Source organism: Jaminaea rosea (genome assembly GCF_003144245.1).
Source record: "Jaminaea rosea strain MCA 5214 unplaced genomic scaffold BDZ90scaffold_18, whole genome shotgun sequence".
NCBI classification, from domain to species: Eukaryota; Fungi; Basidiomycota; class Exobasidiomycetes; order Microstromatales; genus Jaminaea; species Jaminaea rosea.
Genome location: NW_020289992.1, coordinates 17,060 through 33,282, shown reverse-complemented (window position 1 = coordinate 33,282; position 16,223 = coordinate 17,060). Strand labels below are relative to the sequence as shown.

The following is a 16,223-nucleotide window of genomic DNA, read 5'->3' as shown; positions in this document are numbered from 1 at the left end:
TGGCCTCGCGCCCCCGCCCGTGTGCCTGGCCTGGCCTCCCGTCGAGGCGCCTCGACGTCGACCCGCGCCGTCAGTCCGCCTCTTGCGTCTTGCCGCTTGCCGCTTGCCGCTTGTCGTCGCGCTCTTCTTGAAATGACAACCATCACAATCAATTCGACCAAAATTCATCACCATCATCACCGCACGCCATCTCAAGGATAGCAGCATCCCCTCCACGCTAGGCTAGGCTGAGTGGCTCTCAGACCGGCATATACGCACCGCCTCGCCTGCCATGAGACCGCAACCACGAGCGTCGATGTCGTCGAGCGGCGTTGGCGGCGTCGGCGGCGTCGGCGTCATTGCTCAGCATCACATTCGCAAGCCTCGCGCATCAGCACCAGCATCGACGGCGACGACGACGGCAGCAACAGCCACATCAGCATCACCGCAGAGCAGTAGCCTCATCGTCGACCGGCCGAAACGCGGAGATCATCGCACTCAAAAAGCCATCGAAGGGGATGAGCAAGAAGCGCGATATCGACGCAAACCACGCCCTTCTGGCTCCGCGTCTCCGCAAACGCCATCACGACGTCGTGTGCAGGTGCAGGTGCAGGTGCGCGTGAGCGAGAGGGAGAGGAAAAGGTCTCGCAGCGAGGAGATCAGTGACGAAGAGGAGGAGGAGGAGGACGAGCAAGAGACCAAGCCACCCTCTGTGCTGGCCCCCGCCACTCTTTCTACGTCTGCGTCACCCTCGACCTCACCGCCCAAGCCTCGCTTCGTACGCAAGCGCGGAACAGTAGAGACGATGCTGCGTTGGTGCTCTCCTCCCGGCTCGACCGCAGACATAGACGAGGACAATATCATTACGGGCGGGCGTGGGGCGAGGCGCACTTCCCAGCTGCTGGCACGCATACAAGGAGATGAGAGCAAGCCGACAGCGAGTGCGAAGTCGGCTCCTCTTCAGCGCAGAGCCAGCGAGCCAGCACGCAAGGCGGTCGACGCCATGCCACCTCCCTCGCGCGTTACCAGAGGTAGAGTTTCCGCATTGGCAGCCACCCCATCAGCATCGACGTCTTCATCTGCGCACACGGCGACCAAGGTTATTCGCGGACGAGCATCAGCGCTAGCATCGTCTTCTACTATCCCGCATCCTGCATTGTCCTCCAGCCCTACCGCAACCGCACGCGCCCCCGCGGCGCCCGCACACTCACGTCGCGCCAGTCAACGAACCGTCTCTGCAATTGCACCTCCTCCCCCCTCTACCTCGGATTCCTCTGGCCTTTCCTCACCCCTCCTCGAGATCACCGACAGTAGCGACGACGAGGCGCCCAGCTCGGATCCAGTACCTACTGCCAGCACGAGTAGGGCAGTCGCTGCACCTACCGCCAAGAGCATGGGCAAGAAGCGCGCAGCTCTTGTACCCAAGTGGAAGCGCAAGGTGCGCGCGCTCGCGAGCAGAGACTGAGTGTTGTCGCCGACTGACATTGCTCCTCCCTCGCGCCGCGCGAGCAGGTATTCTTGACAGCCGGCCTCTACTCGCCCGATTTCAAGATTGACGGCTCCAACGGCGCCATTAGGAATGTGCGCAGCGTTGTGCGAGAGTGCGAGAAGGCGAGCGCAACGCTGATCGTCATTCCCCCCCCGCGTGCACAGGGTCGCCTTTCAGCTCGCGGCGTCCTCGAGCCCATCAGCGAGCCCGCCTTTCCCGAACCAGTCCATTTCGGTCGCGACCTCCTCACAGGCACGCGCGAGTTCTCCCTCCCCCCACCCCTCCTCGAGCAGTCTTCCGCCCTTCGCGCCCGCCTAGACGCCAAGCGCAAACCTCCCCCTTACAGGCAGATCGACCGCAACAGGTACACTTCCCGTCCTAAGCTCAACGGCGAGCTGCCCCTCTGCCAGTGCGACCCGAGCTCCAACTGCGGGGACGACTGCCTGAATCGCATCTTGCAGTTCGTGTGCAATCCAAAGGTGTGCCCGTGCGGGGAGCGCTGCACGAATGTGAGCTTGGGCAAGAGGCCGCGCGCGAGGTGCGATGTGGCTTGGTATGGGGAGCGCGGCTTTGGGCTGAAGACGCTCGATGCGATCAAGGAGGGTGGGTTGGTGGACGAGTATCGTGGCGAGGTCATCAATCTGGCCGAGGCGGCGAGGCGTGTGAATGAGTACTACAAGGATGCGTGAGTGCGCGGCGCCCCGGGTAGGCCACACCGAGCGGCGCCTGCTTGACTGACGCTCCTCCCCTTCACCACGTCTCGCACGCGCAGTGGCAACTTCTACTTCCTCGACTACGACGCCGCAGCCGGAGAGGTGCTGGACGGCGGGCTACGCGGCAACATCACGCGCTTCGCCAATCACTCGTGCAACCCAAACTGCTACATTGAGAAGTGGCTGGTCTGCGGCACAGACGAGGAGCGCACGGCCGAGTTCCAGGTGGGGCTCTTCGCGCTGCGGGATATCGCACCAGGCGAGGAGTTGACGTACGACTATGGGTGGTCAGCATTCGCGAATATGGGCAAGCAAGTGGCGGCAGCGGCACCAGCCCCTGTGATCAAGGAGCGCTGCTACTGTGGAGCGCCAAACTGCTGCGGCGTGCTCGGTGGGAAGAAGGGGCAGAACGCCAATGGCAGCTCAGGACCTGCGAGTTCAGCCAGCAGTCCAGCGCCCGCTGCGCGCTCCACTTCCTCCTCTTCCTCTTCACTGGCCAAGCGTACTACGGCAAAGAAGCTCATTCACGCCAAGAAGTCGACTGCCAGCAGGGCTGCACAACAGAGCAGTCTCGCGGCGGCGGCGGCTGGTCAGAAAGCGACGACGACGACGAAGGGGAGCGCTGCGCCCAAGCGCACACGTGCAGAGCTTGACGCGACACCTGGTCCTAGTGAGAGCAGGCCACGCCGCTCCTTGCAGCCTACTTCGCAGGAGCCTGTGGTGCTTACGAATAGCCCGCCGAGGAAGAGAGTCAGGACTGAGGCCGATGAGAGCGCGGAGAGGGAGCAGTACGGTCAGCAGCAGCAGGGCAAGGGCGCGAAGAGTGCGACGACGAGTCGTGAAAAGGTCCCGCGGACGAATGGCGTGGCCGGTACAGGGAAGACGAACGGCACAGCAGGCGCGAGTATCGCCACGACTTCCAAGCCAACCAACAGCAGCGCAAACGCAACGACGCCCGCACTTCCAGCCATCGCAGCCCCGCTCGCCCCTCCCGCCATCCCCTCTCTCCGGGCCAGGCGTGGAGCCCCCATTGACACCACGCTGGCGAGCAATGTCCTCTCCTCTGTGGCCGCATCGGCGCAAAACCGCGCCTCGACGTCTTCGACTTCCACCGCATCGTCCTCTGCTCCCTCCTCATCGAAACCACGCCACGCGAATGGGCTGCCAGCCATGCCCGGCCCTCTCTCGAGTGACGCGGCGGGACGTCTCCTCGCTCAGGCGCTGGGAGGGCGGTTTGCTGCGAGAGAGGCGGACACTAGTTGGGTAACGGTGGACGACGGAGAGAACAGCGAGGAGTTGAATGAGCTGGCCTCTGATCTGAACACGGATGGCGAGGCAGACGACATCGAGGTGGTGGTGCAGCCCGTACTCACCAACAATGGCAGCGCCAACGCAGCACGCCGCTCGTCGCGGCGCCAGAAGCCTCGACGCAGCTACGTAGATGACTCGGACGTGGACGAGCTGGCCGATGGCGAGGGGAACGCGCAGTCTCGCCTCGACAAGGGCAAGGGCGCCGAGATCACGACGGGCAAGCTCTCACGCACGCGCAAGGTCCCTTACGTGGCTCGCCGACGCATGCAACCCATGTCCATCCGTCTTTCCTCTGCTCCGGCCCCTAGATTCCAGTCAAAGCCCCTCGGACCAGGCGGCATCCCGCTGTGGCCCCTCGGCAAGCCAGACATAGGCAAGGACGGCCAGCCCGTGCGCTACAACCCTGCGAATCGCGAAGCACGAGGCGCCATCCGCGTAGGCGACTATCCACCCGGTACCAAGTTCTTCCTCGCTGACGGCAGACCGATCGACGCGCGCGATGTGGACGAGGCGAGCAAGCATCGCTACGTCTACTCGGGTGCGGAGCTGGAGGAGAAGGCGAGGATGCGCAGGGACAAGAATGCGGAGAGTGCGAGGATCAGGAGGCTGAGGAAGAAGCACGAGGAGGATGCGATGGCTCGCGGTATCTCGTTGACGCCTATGAGCGGGAGTGCGAGCGGGAGCGGGAGCGGCCGCGGCAGTGCGAGTGGGAGCGCGTCTGTTACTCCCGGATTGACGGCGCATGAGAGAGAGAGGCAGGAGGAAGAGGAGGTGCGCGATGAGTTGGCGGTCGTCAAGGGCGACGCGGAGGAGTGGGAGGATGCTGATGAGTCGCGGGAGAATGGGTCGCGCTCGCGCTCGCGCTCCAAGTCGAGGAGTGCGGCCCAGGCTGGTGGCAAGGTGAGGCCGGGTAGTGCCAAGGCGGCTAGCAGGGGGACGGCGGCGAGCACAGCACCAGCGAAGGCCAACAGCAATGGGGCCGTCAAGCCGGGTAGGAAGAGTGCGGCGAATAGCGGAGCGAGCGACGGGAATGGGGTTGCAGCGGCTGCCAAGAAGACTGCGAAGAAGGCCAAGAAGCCGACGTCGGCGGCTACATCTGCCTCTCCTCCGTCCGCCTCCCTCTTCGCCGCTGGCTCCCCACCAGCAATCAATGGAGCCCACGCCACAACTACGAATGGCCACAAAACAGGCGCCGCCAACGGCGTGCCTGCATCCAATGGCTCATCAGCCCACCCGAATGGCCCGCACTCAGCAGCAGCAGCAGCAGCAAACGGGCGCACCTCCGCCTCCTCTACTCGTCGCAAGATCGTTCCAACGGCCAAGGCCAAGGACCGCGCCCTCAATGGCGGCGGCGCAAATGGCATACTCCCTGCAGGCGCAGCATCGGCAGCTTTTCGTAGCGCGGCAGCCAAGGCCGGGTCTGCTACGCGGTTCACGTCGCGGAGTGAGCACTGAGGCGGTGCCGCAAGCGAGATGGTCGCTGTCCTGCGCTGCTCTGTCTTTGTAGATCGACGATGACGATGACGACGACGACGACGATGATGTATCCTTGAGCATTCAACGTTAATGCGTGACCGTGCGCGGGCGTGCAGCTTGACGTGCATCCAACCAAATCGAGCATCGGGCCGCCCCCGCGCTAGTCTATGCCCCGCCCTGCAGCAGCGGCAGCGGCATTTGCTTCTTGCCTTTCTTCCTTCCCGTCCATCCTTGCCACGCCGCGAGACGCTACGCCACGCCACGCCCTCATCACGATCCGCTCACGACTCACAGCCGCCATCATGGTGTCCACGCGCTCAGCAGGCGCAGGCACGAAGCGCACTGTCTCGCAGGCCTTCCAGCCAGCCAAAGCGGCCAACGCGAGCAGTGGAGTGGCGGGAAAGAAGAAGGAGGCGGCGATCGCGGCTGCTGCTCCTCCTCCACCTGCCTCTACGTCTCCCGCAAAAAAGGCGCGCAAGACCAAGACCAAGTCAGAGCCCAGTGAGCCAGACGTGGAGCTCCCCCTGCTGTCAGAAGAAGAGATCGCCCGCTGCACAACAATCGCCATGCCCTCTCTCCCCTTCGACCTCGCGCACGGCAAAGAGCACCTCGTGGCTGCAGATGTGCGCTTCAAGCGGCTGGTGGAGCGTATTCCACTCAAGGTGTTTGAGGAGATCTCAGGTGAGGGCGGCAAGGAGCTCAACCTGTTCCGCACGCTCGTTACTAGCATACTAGGACAGCAAGTCAGCTGGCTTGCTGCGCGGGCGATTCTGTACAAGTTTACGCGCCTGTGGTTTCCAGAGTGGGTAGCGGGGCGCGAGAGATTAAGGCGCGTGTTAACGGTACGCTGATTTGATCTGCTCTCTGGTCTCACCGCGCAGGCTTCCCGAAAAGCCAGACTTCAAGACCCTCCCTCGCGATGCGTTGCCATTCCCCACCCCACTGCAGGTACGCTCCGCCTCCGAGTCCACTCTGCGCAGCGCGGGCCTCTCGGGGCAGAAGGTGCGCTACGTGAGCGATATAGCTTGTCGCTTCTCCGATGGACGACTGGACGTGCGCTCCCTCGTGGCGATGCGGGACGAGGAGGACGTCGTCCGCACTTTGGTTGCCATTAAAGGCGTAGGCGTCTGGACGGCGCAGATGTTGCTCATTTTTGCACTGCGTCGCCCCGACGTGCTGCCCGTGGGGGACCTGGGGGTGCAGAAGGGAATGGTACTGCTTTGGGCTAGTGGAAGGGAGGGGCCCGCCATCAAGAGTGCAAAGGCGCTACCCGAGGAGGAGGAGAAGGTGGTGCAGGCCGTACAGGAGGGGGAGGCGCCCATCGATGGCGGCGAAGATCTGGCCGCTCTGCCCACGCTCGACGAGCATTCCCAAGAACCTAGCAAGACACCCACAGTACCCGCACTGCCAGCCTCAAGCGGTCTCACATCTGCACAGCTCAATGCGCGCAAGAATGGGACAAAGACAAAGGGAAACGTCTACCTGAGCGCGGCGGAGATGGAGAGCCTTGCGGAGACGTGGAGGCCGTACCGCAGTCTGGCTAGCGTGTACATGTGGGCGCTTGTCGATGCGTGAGCGCCGCGCGGCGAGCACGAGGGCGGCGCGAGCAAGAGGGCGGATGTAGGAAGCTGCAGCCTCACTTCGCTCCGTGCCTTGTCTAGCATACCGTGCGCAGTCACTCACCGCAGCTCTTCGCATGTGGGTTGGAAAGGATCGGTGTCTGCGCGACTTGAGGTGTGGAGAGCTTGGGGCTTCGACGTTGGTTGGGAAGCGGTCAGTGCTTCGCTGCTTTGCTCATGGCTCCTGCCTGGAAAGCCTTACGTCGCGACTCTAGTTGGGAAAGTGTCATCGCTTCACCTGCGTTGGACTTCACTCTCGGGCTGGGGCTGGAAAGCGTTGCATTTCGTCTCTAGTCGGGAAAGTGTCGGTGCTTTGCTCCTTTCTGGTGTTGGAAGCCTTGCTTTTAGGCTCTGATTGGGACAAAGCTAAAGTCATCCCCTCCCAGAGCGCTCGCTGCTCCATAGCTAGCTCTCATGGCGTGGCTCGACGGGAATGATGAGCGGTATCTCCCGTGCCTGCTGCAACACGGCTTCGCGCCCCGCCCCCGGCTCCCCTCGTAGTCATGACGGCGGCGAAATTAAAGTGGCTCGAGCGCAACGTGACAGACTGATCCTGTGCCTGACGAGGCGGTCCGGCAGCAACCAACGCTTGTCTCTCTCGTCGTCGTCCGTCCTGAGACGCCCTCGCGAGAGCAGCGACTCAGCAATTTGTTGAGGGCTCGAGTGCGGGCAACGCAACGCAGGTTGACTTTGCTCCATTACCATCGTATCGAACATACGCTTGTGGCTCTCACTTTTCCTTCTCTACTTCTTGCACCCCTCGACGCTCTTCCGTCCAACACACACACACCAAGACCAACACCGCTCAGCTCAGCCTTGCGTAGGCGTGCAAGCCGCCAGCCAGAGAGCAGTGGGTGCTGAGCAGCTTGATTAGCATCTGATCGCGCGCGCAACTACAAGGTGAGACCGGCAGCAAACGGATGCTAAGCAACGCTCTCATCCCCTCATCCCCTCTCATCGTCACTCTCACCTCACCCTCATCCTCGCCGCGCCCCAGATGTCGTCCATCTTCTCCTCATCGCCCGAGAGCGACGCACCGGCGCGCAGCCTAACAACAATGGCCGCTCAGCATGCGCAGCGTCGCCCACTCTCGCCTGGCGTCGACCTTCTCGCCTCGTCACCTTCATCGCAGACGCCCTCCCTCCTCGAGGATCCCGGGCTCAGTGATATCTCTAGCCTCGACGGGGAAGACTTTGAACTAATCGACCGCGACGACGGGAGCGAGACCAGCAGTCGTGGTGACGACGACACACGTATGACCGCCCCGAATGCCACGCAGTCCTGGCTCTCCGGTACGGCCACCCCTGGTCGCGACAACGCCGTAGCGGCTGCCACCGCCGCTACCTCGCCCTCGGTGAATCGCCTGCGTCAGAGCTACCTCGGCGAGTCTACGCTGAGCATGGAGGAGGTCGAGACCCCTACGACGCAAAGCGCTGTGCTTGACGCCGCGACTACAACGCCGCCTCGCCTCACCGACATGACGCAGTCGAGTTTCTCTTTTCCCGACCCCAACTCGCCGCCTAGCCAGGGTCTGAGTCCCGTAGAGTCGCGCGACTCGCGTGACTCGCCACACTACCATGGCGGATCCTCAGCTGCTGGTCAAGCGGGCCAAGACTTCGCTGCTGCAACCACCGCCCCCGAGCGCGAGTTCCACGACAAGTACGCCACCGCCGACGTCGACTTTGGAGTACACGGCAAGATCCTCCACTGGCTCTCGCAGTCGACGAGGCGTGGCGAGAACGAAGAGCAAGACGCTGGCCCGTCATCGCGTACGGCATCACACCACTCGGACGCACCCAAGAATCGTCTGCGCAACATGGCCCTTCTTTTTGTCGTCGTCGGCTGGCTCTTTGCAGTCGTAGGGCTAGGCAGCGCACTCTGGCTCGTCACCCCAGCTCTCCCGCTCATGGCCGCGCGCTCCCTTTCAGCGCTGGGGCTGCCCAACTTGCAAGGCACGGCGCGCGAGTTCTCCTCCTCGTCGTCGTCATCATCGTCGACGCCACCCGCAAACACGCCCCTCGCCTCCTTTCCCCGCATCGCCAAGGCCGACTGGTCCTCAACAAAGGCCATCGCAGTCAAGCCCCCCGCGGCGACGCCTCGCACCACGGCGACAGATGTAGCGCTCGTGGTCAAGAATCTATCAACGGACGTGGCTCTCTACCACCAGTACGTCGACGTGGTCCTCTCCAAGCCGCGCGCGCTACTCCAGCAGCAGAGCAGCAAGAGGGGCAAGTGGGTCGAGGACGGGTTTGCCTTCCTCAAGTACGGCAAGGATCGAGTTCAGGCCGAGGCGCGGGACGAGTGGGCATACTGGCAGGCAAAGCTGGAAGCGCTGTGGCTGCACGTCGTACGTCCGTTCTTGGAGTCCCTCTACGCCGACGCGAAACGCCAGCACGCCCGCGCTGCGGCCAAGTGGGAGGATATCAAGCGACAACACGGTCCTGCCTACGAGGAGATGCGGCGCGCCACGCAGCTACACATGCGACGTGCGGCTGTCGGGTCTGCGGTACTGTACGCGCGCGTGTGCGAGAGCAGCGTAGCGCGCGATCTGACGCAGAAGCACAAGGAGCTCATCGAGGAGCCTGTCCGCAGATGGGCGCAGGATGCTGCGCGTGGGGCTCGCGATCTCAGCCAGAAGCGCAAGGAGCGGATCGAGGAGCCCGTGCGCAAGTGGTTTCAGGACGCGGCGCGTGGAGCAGAGGTTGTCTTTACGCGCGGGCACAAGCGGAGGCGTCGCAGCGAGTTGACAGAGGAGAAGGTGCGGGAGCGCGTAGCGACGTGGAAGAAGCGGTTGGAGGCGCAGCGAGGGCGTGCGAAGGAGAAGCGCGAGCGCGAGCAAGCCAAGAGGCAGAAGAAGCGTGGGCCTGGCATGGGGAGGCGAGCTGCCGCAAAGTGGGCGTAGCGCGATGGTACCGCGGTGGTGACGCGGTGGTAGCGTAGCGCAGTCGTAGCGTAATGTCCCACCTCTTTCTCTATCTCTACCTCTCTCTCAGTGTCCGTCCCCCACTCACCGTTCCCAGCCAGCGAATACGAGCACCATTCACGTCGACCGCGTTCCTCGCCACCAGCTTCGAGCTCGTAGTCCTTTGCGTCGCACGCCGTAACGCGTCAGCGTTACGGCCGTGCTGCCCCCCTTGGCCCTTACTTCACCTCTCCTTGACCACTCCTCTCTCCTCCTACTCAGGGTCCGGAAAGGGTCGGTAGGCTTGCAGCGTAGTGTTCGTAGCTCGGGCATCTACTTCCGGGCTGGGAAGTCTTCGTATCCCTTCTTCAGGATCTGGGAAGGGGACGAAGATCCGGTTCGGGGGCTTGATCGAGTTGCTGGTGCTTGTTGAGGGTTTGGAAAGGAGTTGGGCGCCCCTTCTACGGTCTGGGAAGGTCTGGAGGTGCCTCACGTGGGTTTGGAAAGCTCTTCTGGTGATCGGAGGGATGTCATGCGCTTTTTGGGCTGGAAAGCTATCCCAGCTCCCTCTCTGGATTGTCGGTACCCATTCTGGGTCTGGAAAGCTGCACCAGCGCTTTCTGTGGGCTCGGGAAGGGCAGGACGTGCTGCTTTGTGGGTTTGGAAACGGATGGTAGCGCATTCAGGTCTGGAAAGGGGCGATCGTTTGGGTCTGCAAAGTGTTACCCTCGTAGCCACCTCTGCTCGTCTCTTTTGGGCCTGACAAGCTCTTCCTCCTCGATTTCGGGTCAGGAACGAGTTAATGGTGCTCTTTACCGTCCGAATTGTCTCGGGCAAGATCGCCTCACTAATCGATCAGAGCGTCATGGTAGCGCGGCTTTGGCGTGCTGTCTTGGGTCTTTGCGGGGCTGGCATTGCAGTTGCGCTTCTTGTTATCGCTACTGGACGTGGAAAGTAGCTGCTTCCGTCCCCTCTGGACTTGGGAGGAGCGCGCGAAGTCGGACTGGCTCACGTGGCTCGAGTCGCCTCGCCCGCCGCCCGCCGCCCGCCGCCCCGTTTTGCGAAGTGTTGCTTGCGAGGCGGGCGGGCGGCCGGGCGGGCGTCGATTGGATGCTTTCTTTGCTTCCTTCCTCCACGCGCGCGAGATCCCCTCTTTCCCATCGTATCGCCTCAGCGTAGCATAGCATAGCATAGATCCTGACCGACCTCTCCTGCCTCGCTGCCCGCCCGCAAATGGAGGAGCAGCTGGTCCAGGCGGTCTCGATCGCCTCGAACCCGGCGGCGGTAACGGACCCTGCGCTGCCACAAGAGGCGCTGCGCTTCCTCGAGCACCTCAAGACGATTACGCATGAGAGCTGGGAAGCGGGATGGGCCGTCTATGCAGCGAGAGATGAGCGAGGAGCGGGGCCGCGGTACGGGGATCAAGAGAGGTTGTTTGGGCTTAACCTCGTTGCGGAATTTCTCGAGAATCAGTGAGTGTCGCGCGTGCGAGCAGGCCAGGGGCATGGCGAGGCGAGGCAAGCTGACCATGCGCTCCGCGCTCCTCTCCCACTCGTAGCGTCACCGCTGCTTCAGATCCTGCTGGCGCTGTAGCATTTCTTCAAGAAGCTGTCCTGGCGTATCTGGACAGCGAATTCGTTTCGGGCAGCGGCGAGCGCGGCGCTTCATGTGAGCGGGCGGCGCGTGGCGGCGCGTGGTGGCAGGTGAATATATGCTAACGCCCCTCGCTGCCCACGCATACAGACATCAAGAACAAGCTCGCTCAGCTCCTCACCCAGCTGGTCCTCCAGTCCTACACCTTTACGCAGCCCGCCACGCTCCTCCCGCGCCTAGTCTCCCTCTTTCGTTCTCACCCGCAAGCTTCGTCTTCCTCGTCCTCTCCGCCGCCCCTCAACCCGACGCCTACGGACCTGGTGCTGCGCGTCCTGCACGACTTGAGCATCACCCTCGGCTCAGACGTGACGCTGCGTGCGGTGCGCTCCAAGGAGAGGCTACAGCGCGACTCGATGATCCGCGACTCGATACGGGCAAGCCATGCGGTTGGAGTGGCAGAGGCGGTGTGGGGCGTCGTCGAGGAGAGCGTACAGCGCATCAAGGCGGAGGGACAGCAGAGTGTTTGGGTCGGCGTGGCGGAGATGGCCATTAGCGTTGTGGGCGACTACGTGAGCTGGATCGACATTTCGCTCATGGTGACGCCGCGCAGCGTGGAGCTCTTCTTTGCGCTCCTGCAGCATAGCGTGGTGACGCTGCGTAGGGCGGCGGCCGAGGCGCTGTGCGAGGTGATTGGCAAGGGGATGAAGGGCGCGGGGAAGGTGGATTTACTGCGGGTCCTCGATTTGACGCGGGTCGTGGCCACGCTCGAGGCGCAGACGCGGGTTGTGCGGCACGGGGATGGCGCGGGGGATGAGGGCGTAGAGCTGCGGGAGTCACTGGCCAAGCTGGCAAATGGCGTCACGCTCGAGCTAGCCAAGGTGTTCGAGGACACGGCCGTGGACGCGGAGACGACGCGCGCTGCGGACGAGATGTTGGTCGCGCACCTGCCACTCGTGCTCGCATTCTTTGGCGACGAGTACGACGAGGTGACCGAAGGCACGCTGAGCGGCACGAGTGCGGTGCTGAGCTACCTCAAGCGGCGCAGGAAAGCTGGCGCCCTCCCCGAGCCTTACCTCGGCGCGCTCGCCTCGCTGGTGGACGTGGTCTTGCGCAAGATGCAGTGGGATGACGGCGCGGAGGGCGTGGACTGCGATGAGGACGACGACGACGACGAGACCGCACACTTTATCGCGCTGCGCAAGAGCCTGCAGGTCATCCTGGCGGCGGTGGCCGCGATCGATGAGGCGATATTCGCAGAGAGGGTGCAGTCGCTCATCGTAGGCACGCTCGGGGCGCTACCGGGGGGTGGGGTGTCGTGGCAACGGGCCGAGGTTGCGGTGTACGCTGCGTACTTTTACGTCGAGGTTCTGGTGTCGACGCCGGGGGTACCAAAGGTGGGCGTCAACGCCAATACGTTTGTGACGCTGCCGGGGGATGCGGCGCGTGCGAGAAACAAGTAAGTGCCGTGTGCGAGACCCGCACCAACAGAGCTTCTCGTCCCCCGCTCGCGCTGACTCTTCTCGTCCCCCACTCGCGCCGACCGCTCACGCTCGCGCAGGATGTCCCCCTCCGTCTACCCAACGCTCCCTCTCAACCCGCTCGGCTCCCTCATCGAAACACTCGTCGCCTCATCGGTCTCGTCGTTCCCGCATCCGGCCGTCCAGCTGCAATTCTTTGAATGCCTCAACCGCTACGCCACCTTTTTCTTTGCTCGACCGGACCACCTCGCTGGGGCGCTATTCGCATTCCTCGACGAGCGCGGCGTCTACAACCCCAAGGCTAGCGTTCGCCTCCGCGCGTGGTACATCTTTTCTCGCTTCGTCAAAGAGACGGGCTCGCTGCTCCCGGCGCAATACGTCGAGCGTGTCTTGGAGGCGCTCAAGGCCGCGCTCAACGTCAACGCAACGCTTCCCGCGGCGGGGCAAGACGAGGACCCGCTCGTGGCCGCCACTCAGTCGTCGCGCGACTCGGACTCACAGCTTCACCTATTCGAGGCCTGTGGGACGCTCATCGCACGCGCGGGCACGGGCGAGCAGCAAGCGGCGCTTCTCACGGCGGTGTGCGACCCGCTCGTGGCGCAATTACATCAAGCAGTGGGAGCGTATGCGGGGAACGAGGGCGCGCTGCGCGAGGTGCTCCAAGTCCACGACCTCATCCTTGCCCTCAGCAACGTAGCTAAGGGGTTCCCGGACAATTCGCCTGACTCGGCGTCGGCGTCGTCGTCGTCCCCGCCACTCGCCGTCTTCACCCACGTCACGGAGCAGATTCTCGTCGCCCTCTCCTCTCTCACACGCTTCTCCATCATACGCGACGCCGCGCGTGGGGCCTTTGCGCGCATCGTGGCCACCACGGGCGCGACGGTGCTGCCGTTCATCCCGGCGCTCATCCGCTCGCTACTCCCCCACCTCTCCTCGCCCGAGTTGGTCGACTTTCTCTCGTTCCTCGGCCTCATCGTCGCCAAGTACCGCACGTCCGTTGCCGGGGTCATCGACGAGCTCTTCCTCGTACTGGTGGAGCGGGTGTGGCATTTCCTCAACCAAGAGGTCGGCGGGACGGACGATGCCGTCGCGCGAGCGGAGCTGCAACGCGGGTACATTTCCTTCTTGAGCTCGTTGGTGGGCAGCGCGGGTATGGACGGGGTGTTGACGAGCGAGCGCAACAAGGCGCAGCTCGAAGCGGTGCTCGCCAGCATCGTGTATTACGCCGAGAATGGCGACCCGCCGTGTCAGCGCGCGTCGTTTGGCATCCTGCACCGGCTGGTGAGCGTGTGGGGTGGCGGCGAGGGGAATGGGGCGGCGGCTCCTCCTCCCGACTTTACGACGTGGATCTACGACACGCTCGTGCCATTAGCGTTCACGGTACCTGCCTCGCCGTCGTTTGATCTCGCCGACGCGCAGTCACAGATGGTCGTGACCGAGATTTCGCAGCTGCTCAAGGGGGTGCTGGCGAAGCGAGGGGCGGAGGAGCTGGGTGGGTGGTTGACGCGCGTATATCTGCCCCGCATCGGGTGCCCAGACGCCCTCGCCCAGGACTTTGTGCGGGATCTCGTTGCGTTGGAGCAGGGCAAGAAGTGGAAAGCGGCGTTCGCGAGGTTCGTGGAGCAATGTCGCGGCGGGGCGTGAGCGCGGCGTGGGGCGAGCAGAGCGAGCAGCGGGGGGTTAGAGCGAGCAGAGCGGGGGGTAACGCAGCATCGACGGCCCTCGCCGCGTTTCATTATCATTTCGATTGCCATAATCGCACGTAGAAGCCACACCCCGCTAGTTGACCAGCGTGCGTTCCGTGTCCACTCGCTGCGGTGCCTGAGGAAGAGCGCAGCGAAAGGTCAGCCAACGGTCTATCGCCCTCTCCTCGCTCTCGCCTCACCTTCTGCGTCGCGCCGCGCTCCTCTGCCCTCTTGGCATCGCGCTCCTCCTTTTCCTTCGCCCAACGCTCCTCGTTCATCTTCTTGAGCTCGCGCTTTGTGAGTTGGAGACGGCCAAGGCCTAGCAGGTCGAGTCCGAGCATTGCGTGCGGCGTGTGTGCGGGGTGAGATGGCGTGGCGCGGCGTGGCGTGAGATGGAGTGTGTGGTAGAGAGTCAAGATGCCGAGCCCGCCCGGTCTCCGGTTCAACTTGAGGCCGGTCGAATCGGGCTGCATCTGGACTGACGCAGGCGTGCAGCGGGGCGGGGGGACGGGCGTGGGGCCGGGCGGAGAGGCAGAGAGGCGGAGACGAGGTGCGCGCTCACTTGGACGTTGCCTTCGCTCTTCTACCAATCGATTCACCTTAGTCGTCTCATCGCATTCTATCTTGATAGAAGAGGACGGGAAGCGCTGCGTGCTGGCATCGCCTTACATCTCCCTCTTTTCCTCCCCTCCAAGCGCTGCCGAGAATCTCCTTCTTTCTACCATGGAAAGCGTTCGCGCTTTCTTGCTGGTCAAGAAAGTGTCGCGACTGCGCCCTGGTCAGGCAAGCGCCGCGCCTTCTTTCTAGTCAGGAAAGTATCTCCTTCTTCGACTCAGCACAGCGCGTCCCTCTCTACTCTGGAAAGCGACTCGCTCCGTCCTCCGAAAAGCGTCTCGCTTTCTACTCAGGAAAGTGCCTCCATCTCTGAGTGAGGGAAGCGTCTCACGTTCTTCTCTGGAAAGCGTCTCGCTTTCTATTGCGGAAAGCCCCTCACTTTCTACCCTGGAAAGCACCTCCATTTTCGAGTCAGGAAAGCGTCTCACGTTCTACTCTGGAAAGCGTGCCTCTTGCTACTCTGGAAAGTGTCTCGCCCGCCTCGCTTCTCGACTCAGTAAAGCGCTTTTCTCTACTCAGGAAAGTGTCTCGTCTCGCCTTCCACTCAGGGGAGTGCCTCTTTCTACTCTGCCAAGGGTCGCGCCTTTCTACTCTGGAAAGTATTTCCCGTTGTATTCTCATGAGCGTCCCCCCTTCCCGACTCGGCAAAGCCCTCGAAAGTGCCTCGCTCTGGGGAGCATTGCCGTTGTTCTCCTCTGAACATCCTCGTGGTGAGCACGTCGCACTCGCTGGCTTTGTAGTAAAGATCATCATTTGATTGGCTACGCGCGAAGCTAGTCGACCAATGTCCGATCCGTATCGATCCGCTGGAGAGGTCGCACCGGTGCTGCTTCCTGGCCGGGCTGCGATTGCAACGGGTTCAGCTAACATTGTTCTGCCACGCTGCTGCGATCGCTTCATCTCACCTTTCCCTTCTTCGATGTCGACGCCTGCGACTGCGGCGGCGGCGGCGACTGCGTCACGGCCTGTCCTCGCGCTCGACGGAGTGCCAGCTCCTCGGCCCACTTTGCGTCACGCTGCTCCTTTTCTCGCGCCCATCGCTCCTCGTTCATCCTCTTGAGCTCCCGCTTCGTCATTGTGAGGCGGCCGAGACCTACGATGTCGAGTCCGACCATTTGTGTGTGAGGTGAGATGATTGGTGTGGTGCGGACGTCGAGATCGAGGTGCGACAGGGTTGGGGGGAGGGGGTGAATGAGCCATGCCGCTGCCGCGGCCGCTGGTCTGGTCTGACTTTATCCGGCGGGCGGGGCGATGGGAGCGAGATCGTAGATCGTGCGAATTGAGATGCGGTGCGGCTTTGCGGCGGTGCAGGCGTGCAGCGGGGCGGTGCGGAGCAGGCGTGTCTACAAAAACACGCTAGCCT

At 63.1% G+C, this 16,223-nt stretch overlaps 7 protein-coding genes across 7 annotated transcripts; 4 read left to right on the top strand and 3 right to left on the bottom strand.

The window, feature by feature from the left end:
* Positions 1-140: 140 nt before the first annotated feature.
* On the top strand, positions 141-2,583 carry BDZ90DRAFT_244122 (SET domain-containing protein; the record flags this gene model as incomplete). The annotated part of the gene is made up of 5 exons (XM_025507454.1): positions 141-1,417; positions 1,492-1,560; positions 1,633-2,153; positions 2,241-2,496; positions 2,533-2,583. Coding segments are annotated over exons 1-5 (2,043 nt in total), but the record flags the coding sequence as incomplete, so codon positions are not given.
* A 2,828-nt stretch (positions 2,584-5,411) lies between these two features.
* BDZ90DRAFT_212417 (DNA glycosylase) lies at positions 5,412-6,543 on the top strand (the record flags this gene model as incomplete). The annotated part of the gene is made up of 2 exons (XM_025504142.1): positions 5,412-5,770; positions 5,850-6,543. Coding segments are annotated over 2 exons (1,053 nt in total), but the record flags the coding sequence as incomplete, so codon positions are not given.
* Positions 6,544-7,347: 804 nt separating this feature from the next.
* On the top strand, positions 7,348-9,640 carry BDZ90DRAFT_234645 (hypothetical protein). The gene is made up of 2 exons (XM_025507096.1): positions 7,348-7,487; positions 7,585-9,640. Exon 2 carries the CDS (start codon positions 7,645-7,647, stop codon positions 9,487-9,489), a length of 1,845 nt encoding a protein of 614 aa, XP_025359291.1. The 5' UTR covers positions 7,348-7,487; positions 7,585-7,644; the 3' UTR covers positions 9,490-9,640.
* Positions 9,641-9,690: 50 nt separating this feature from the next.
* BDZ90DRAFT_234644 (hypothetical protein) lies at positions 9,691-10,350 on the bottom strand. The gene has a single exon (XM_025507095.1). The coding sequence runs from the start codon at positions 10,169-10,171 to the stop codon at positions 9,764-9,766; it is 408 nt and encodes a 135-aa protein (XP_025359290.1). The 5' UTR covers positions 10,172-10,350; the 3' UTR covers positions 9,691-9,763.
* Positions 10,351-10,618: 268 nt separating this feature from the next.
* BDZ90DRAFT_234643 (ARM repeat-containing protein) lies at positions 10,619-14,331 on the top strand. The gene is made up of 4 exons (XM_025507094.1): positions 10,619-10,961; positions 11,048-11,157; positions 11,233-12,538; positions 12,641-14,331. The coding sequence occupies exons 1-4, from the start codon at positions 10,723-10,725 to the stop codon at positions 14,202-14,204; spliced, it is 3,219 nt and encodes a 1,072-aa protein (XP_025359289.1). The 5' UTR covers positions 10,619-10,722; the 3' UTR covers positions 14,205-14,331.
* Positions 14,252-14,994, bottom strand: BDZ90DRAFT_92665 (hypothetical protein). The gene has a single exon (XM_025509957.1). The coding sequence runs from the start codon at positions 14,716-14,718 to the stop codon at positions 14,299-14,301; it is 420 nt and encodes a 139-aa protein (XP_025359288.1). The 5' UTR covers positions 14,719-14,994; the 3' UTR covers positions 14,252-14,298.
* Positions 14,995-15,633: 639 nt separating this feature from the next.
* BDZ90DRAFT_262897 (hypothetical protein) lies at positions 15,634-15,936 on the bottom strand (the record flags this gene model as incomplete). Its single annotated transcript, XM_025508544.1, has 2 exons — positions 15,634-15,693; positions 15,766-15,936. 2 exons carry the CDS (start codon positions 15,934-15,936, stop codon positions 15,634-15,636), a joined length of 231 nt encoding a protein of 76 aa, XP_025359287.1.
* Positions 15,937-16,223: the final 287 nt, after the last annotated feature.

Coding starts and splice junctions, on each gene's coding strand:
- BDZ90DRAFT_234645 (XM_025507096.1), top strand. CDS start 7,645: ATGGCCGCTCAGCATGCGCAGCGTCGCCCACTCTCGCCTGGCGTCGAC.
- BDZ90DRAFT_92665 (XM_025509957.1), bottom strand. CDS start 14,718: ATGCAGCCCGATTCGACCGGCCTCAAGTTGAACCGGAGACCGGGCGGG.
- BDZ90DRAFT_234644 (XM_025507095.1), bottom strand. CDS start 10,171: ATGCGCTACCATCCGTTTCCAAACCCACAAAGCAGCACGTCCTGCCCT.
- BDZ90DRAFT_234643 (XM_025507094.1), top strand. CDS start 10,723: ATGGAGGAGCAGCTGGTCCAGGCGGTCTCGATCGCCTCGAACCCGGCG. Junction 10,962..11,047: donor GCGGAATTTCTCGAGAATCA/GTGAGTGTCGCG, acceptor TCCCACTCGTAG/CGTCACCGCTGCTTCAGATC. Junction 12,539..12,640: donor GCGGCGCGTGCGAGAAACAA/GTAAGTGCCGTG, acceptor ACGCTCGCGCAG/GATGTCCCCCTCCGTCTACC.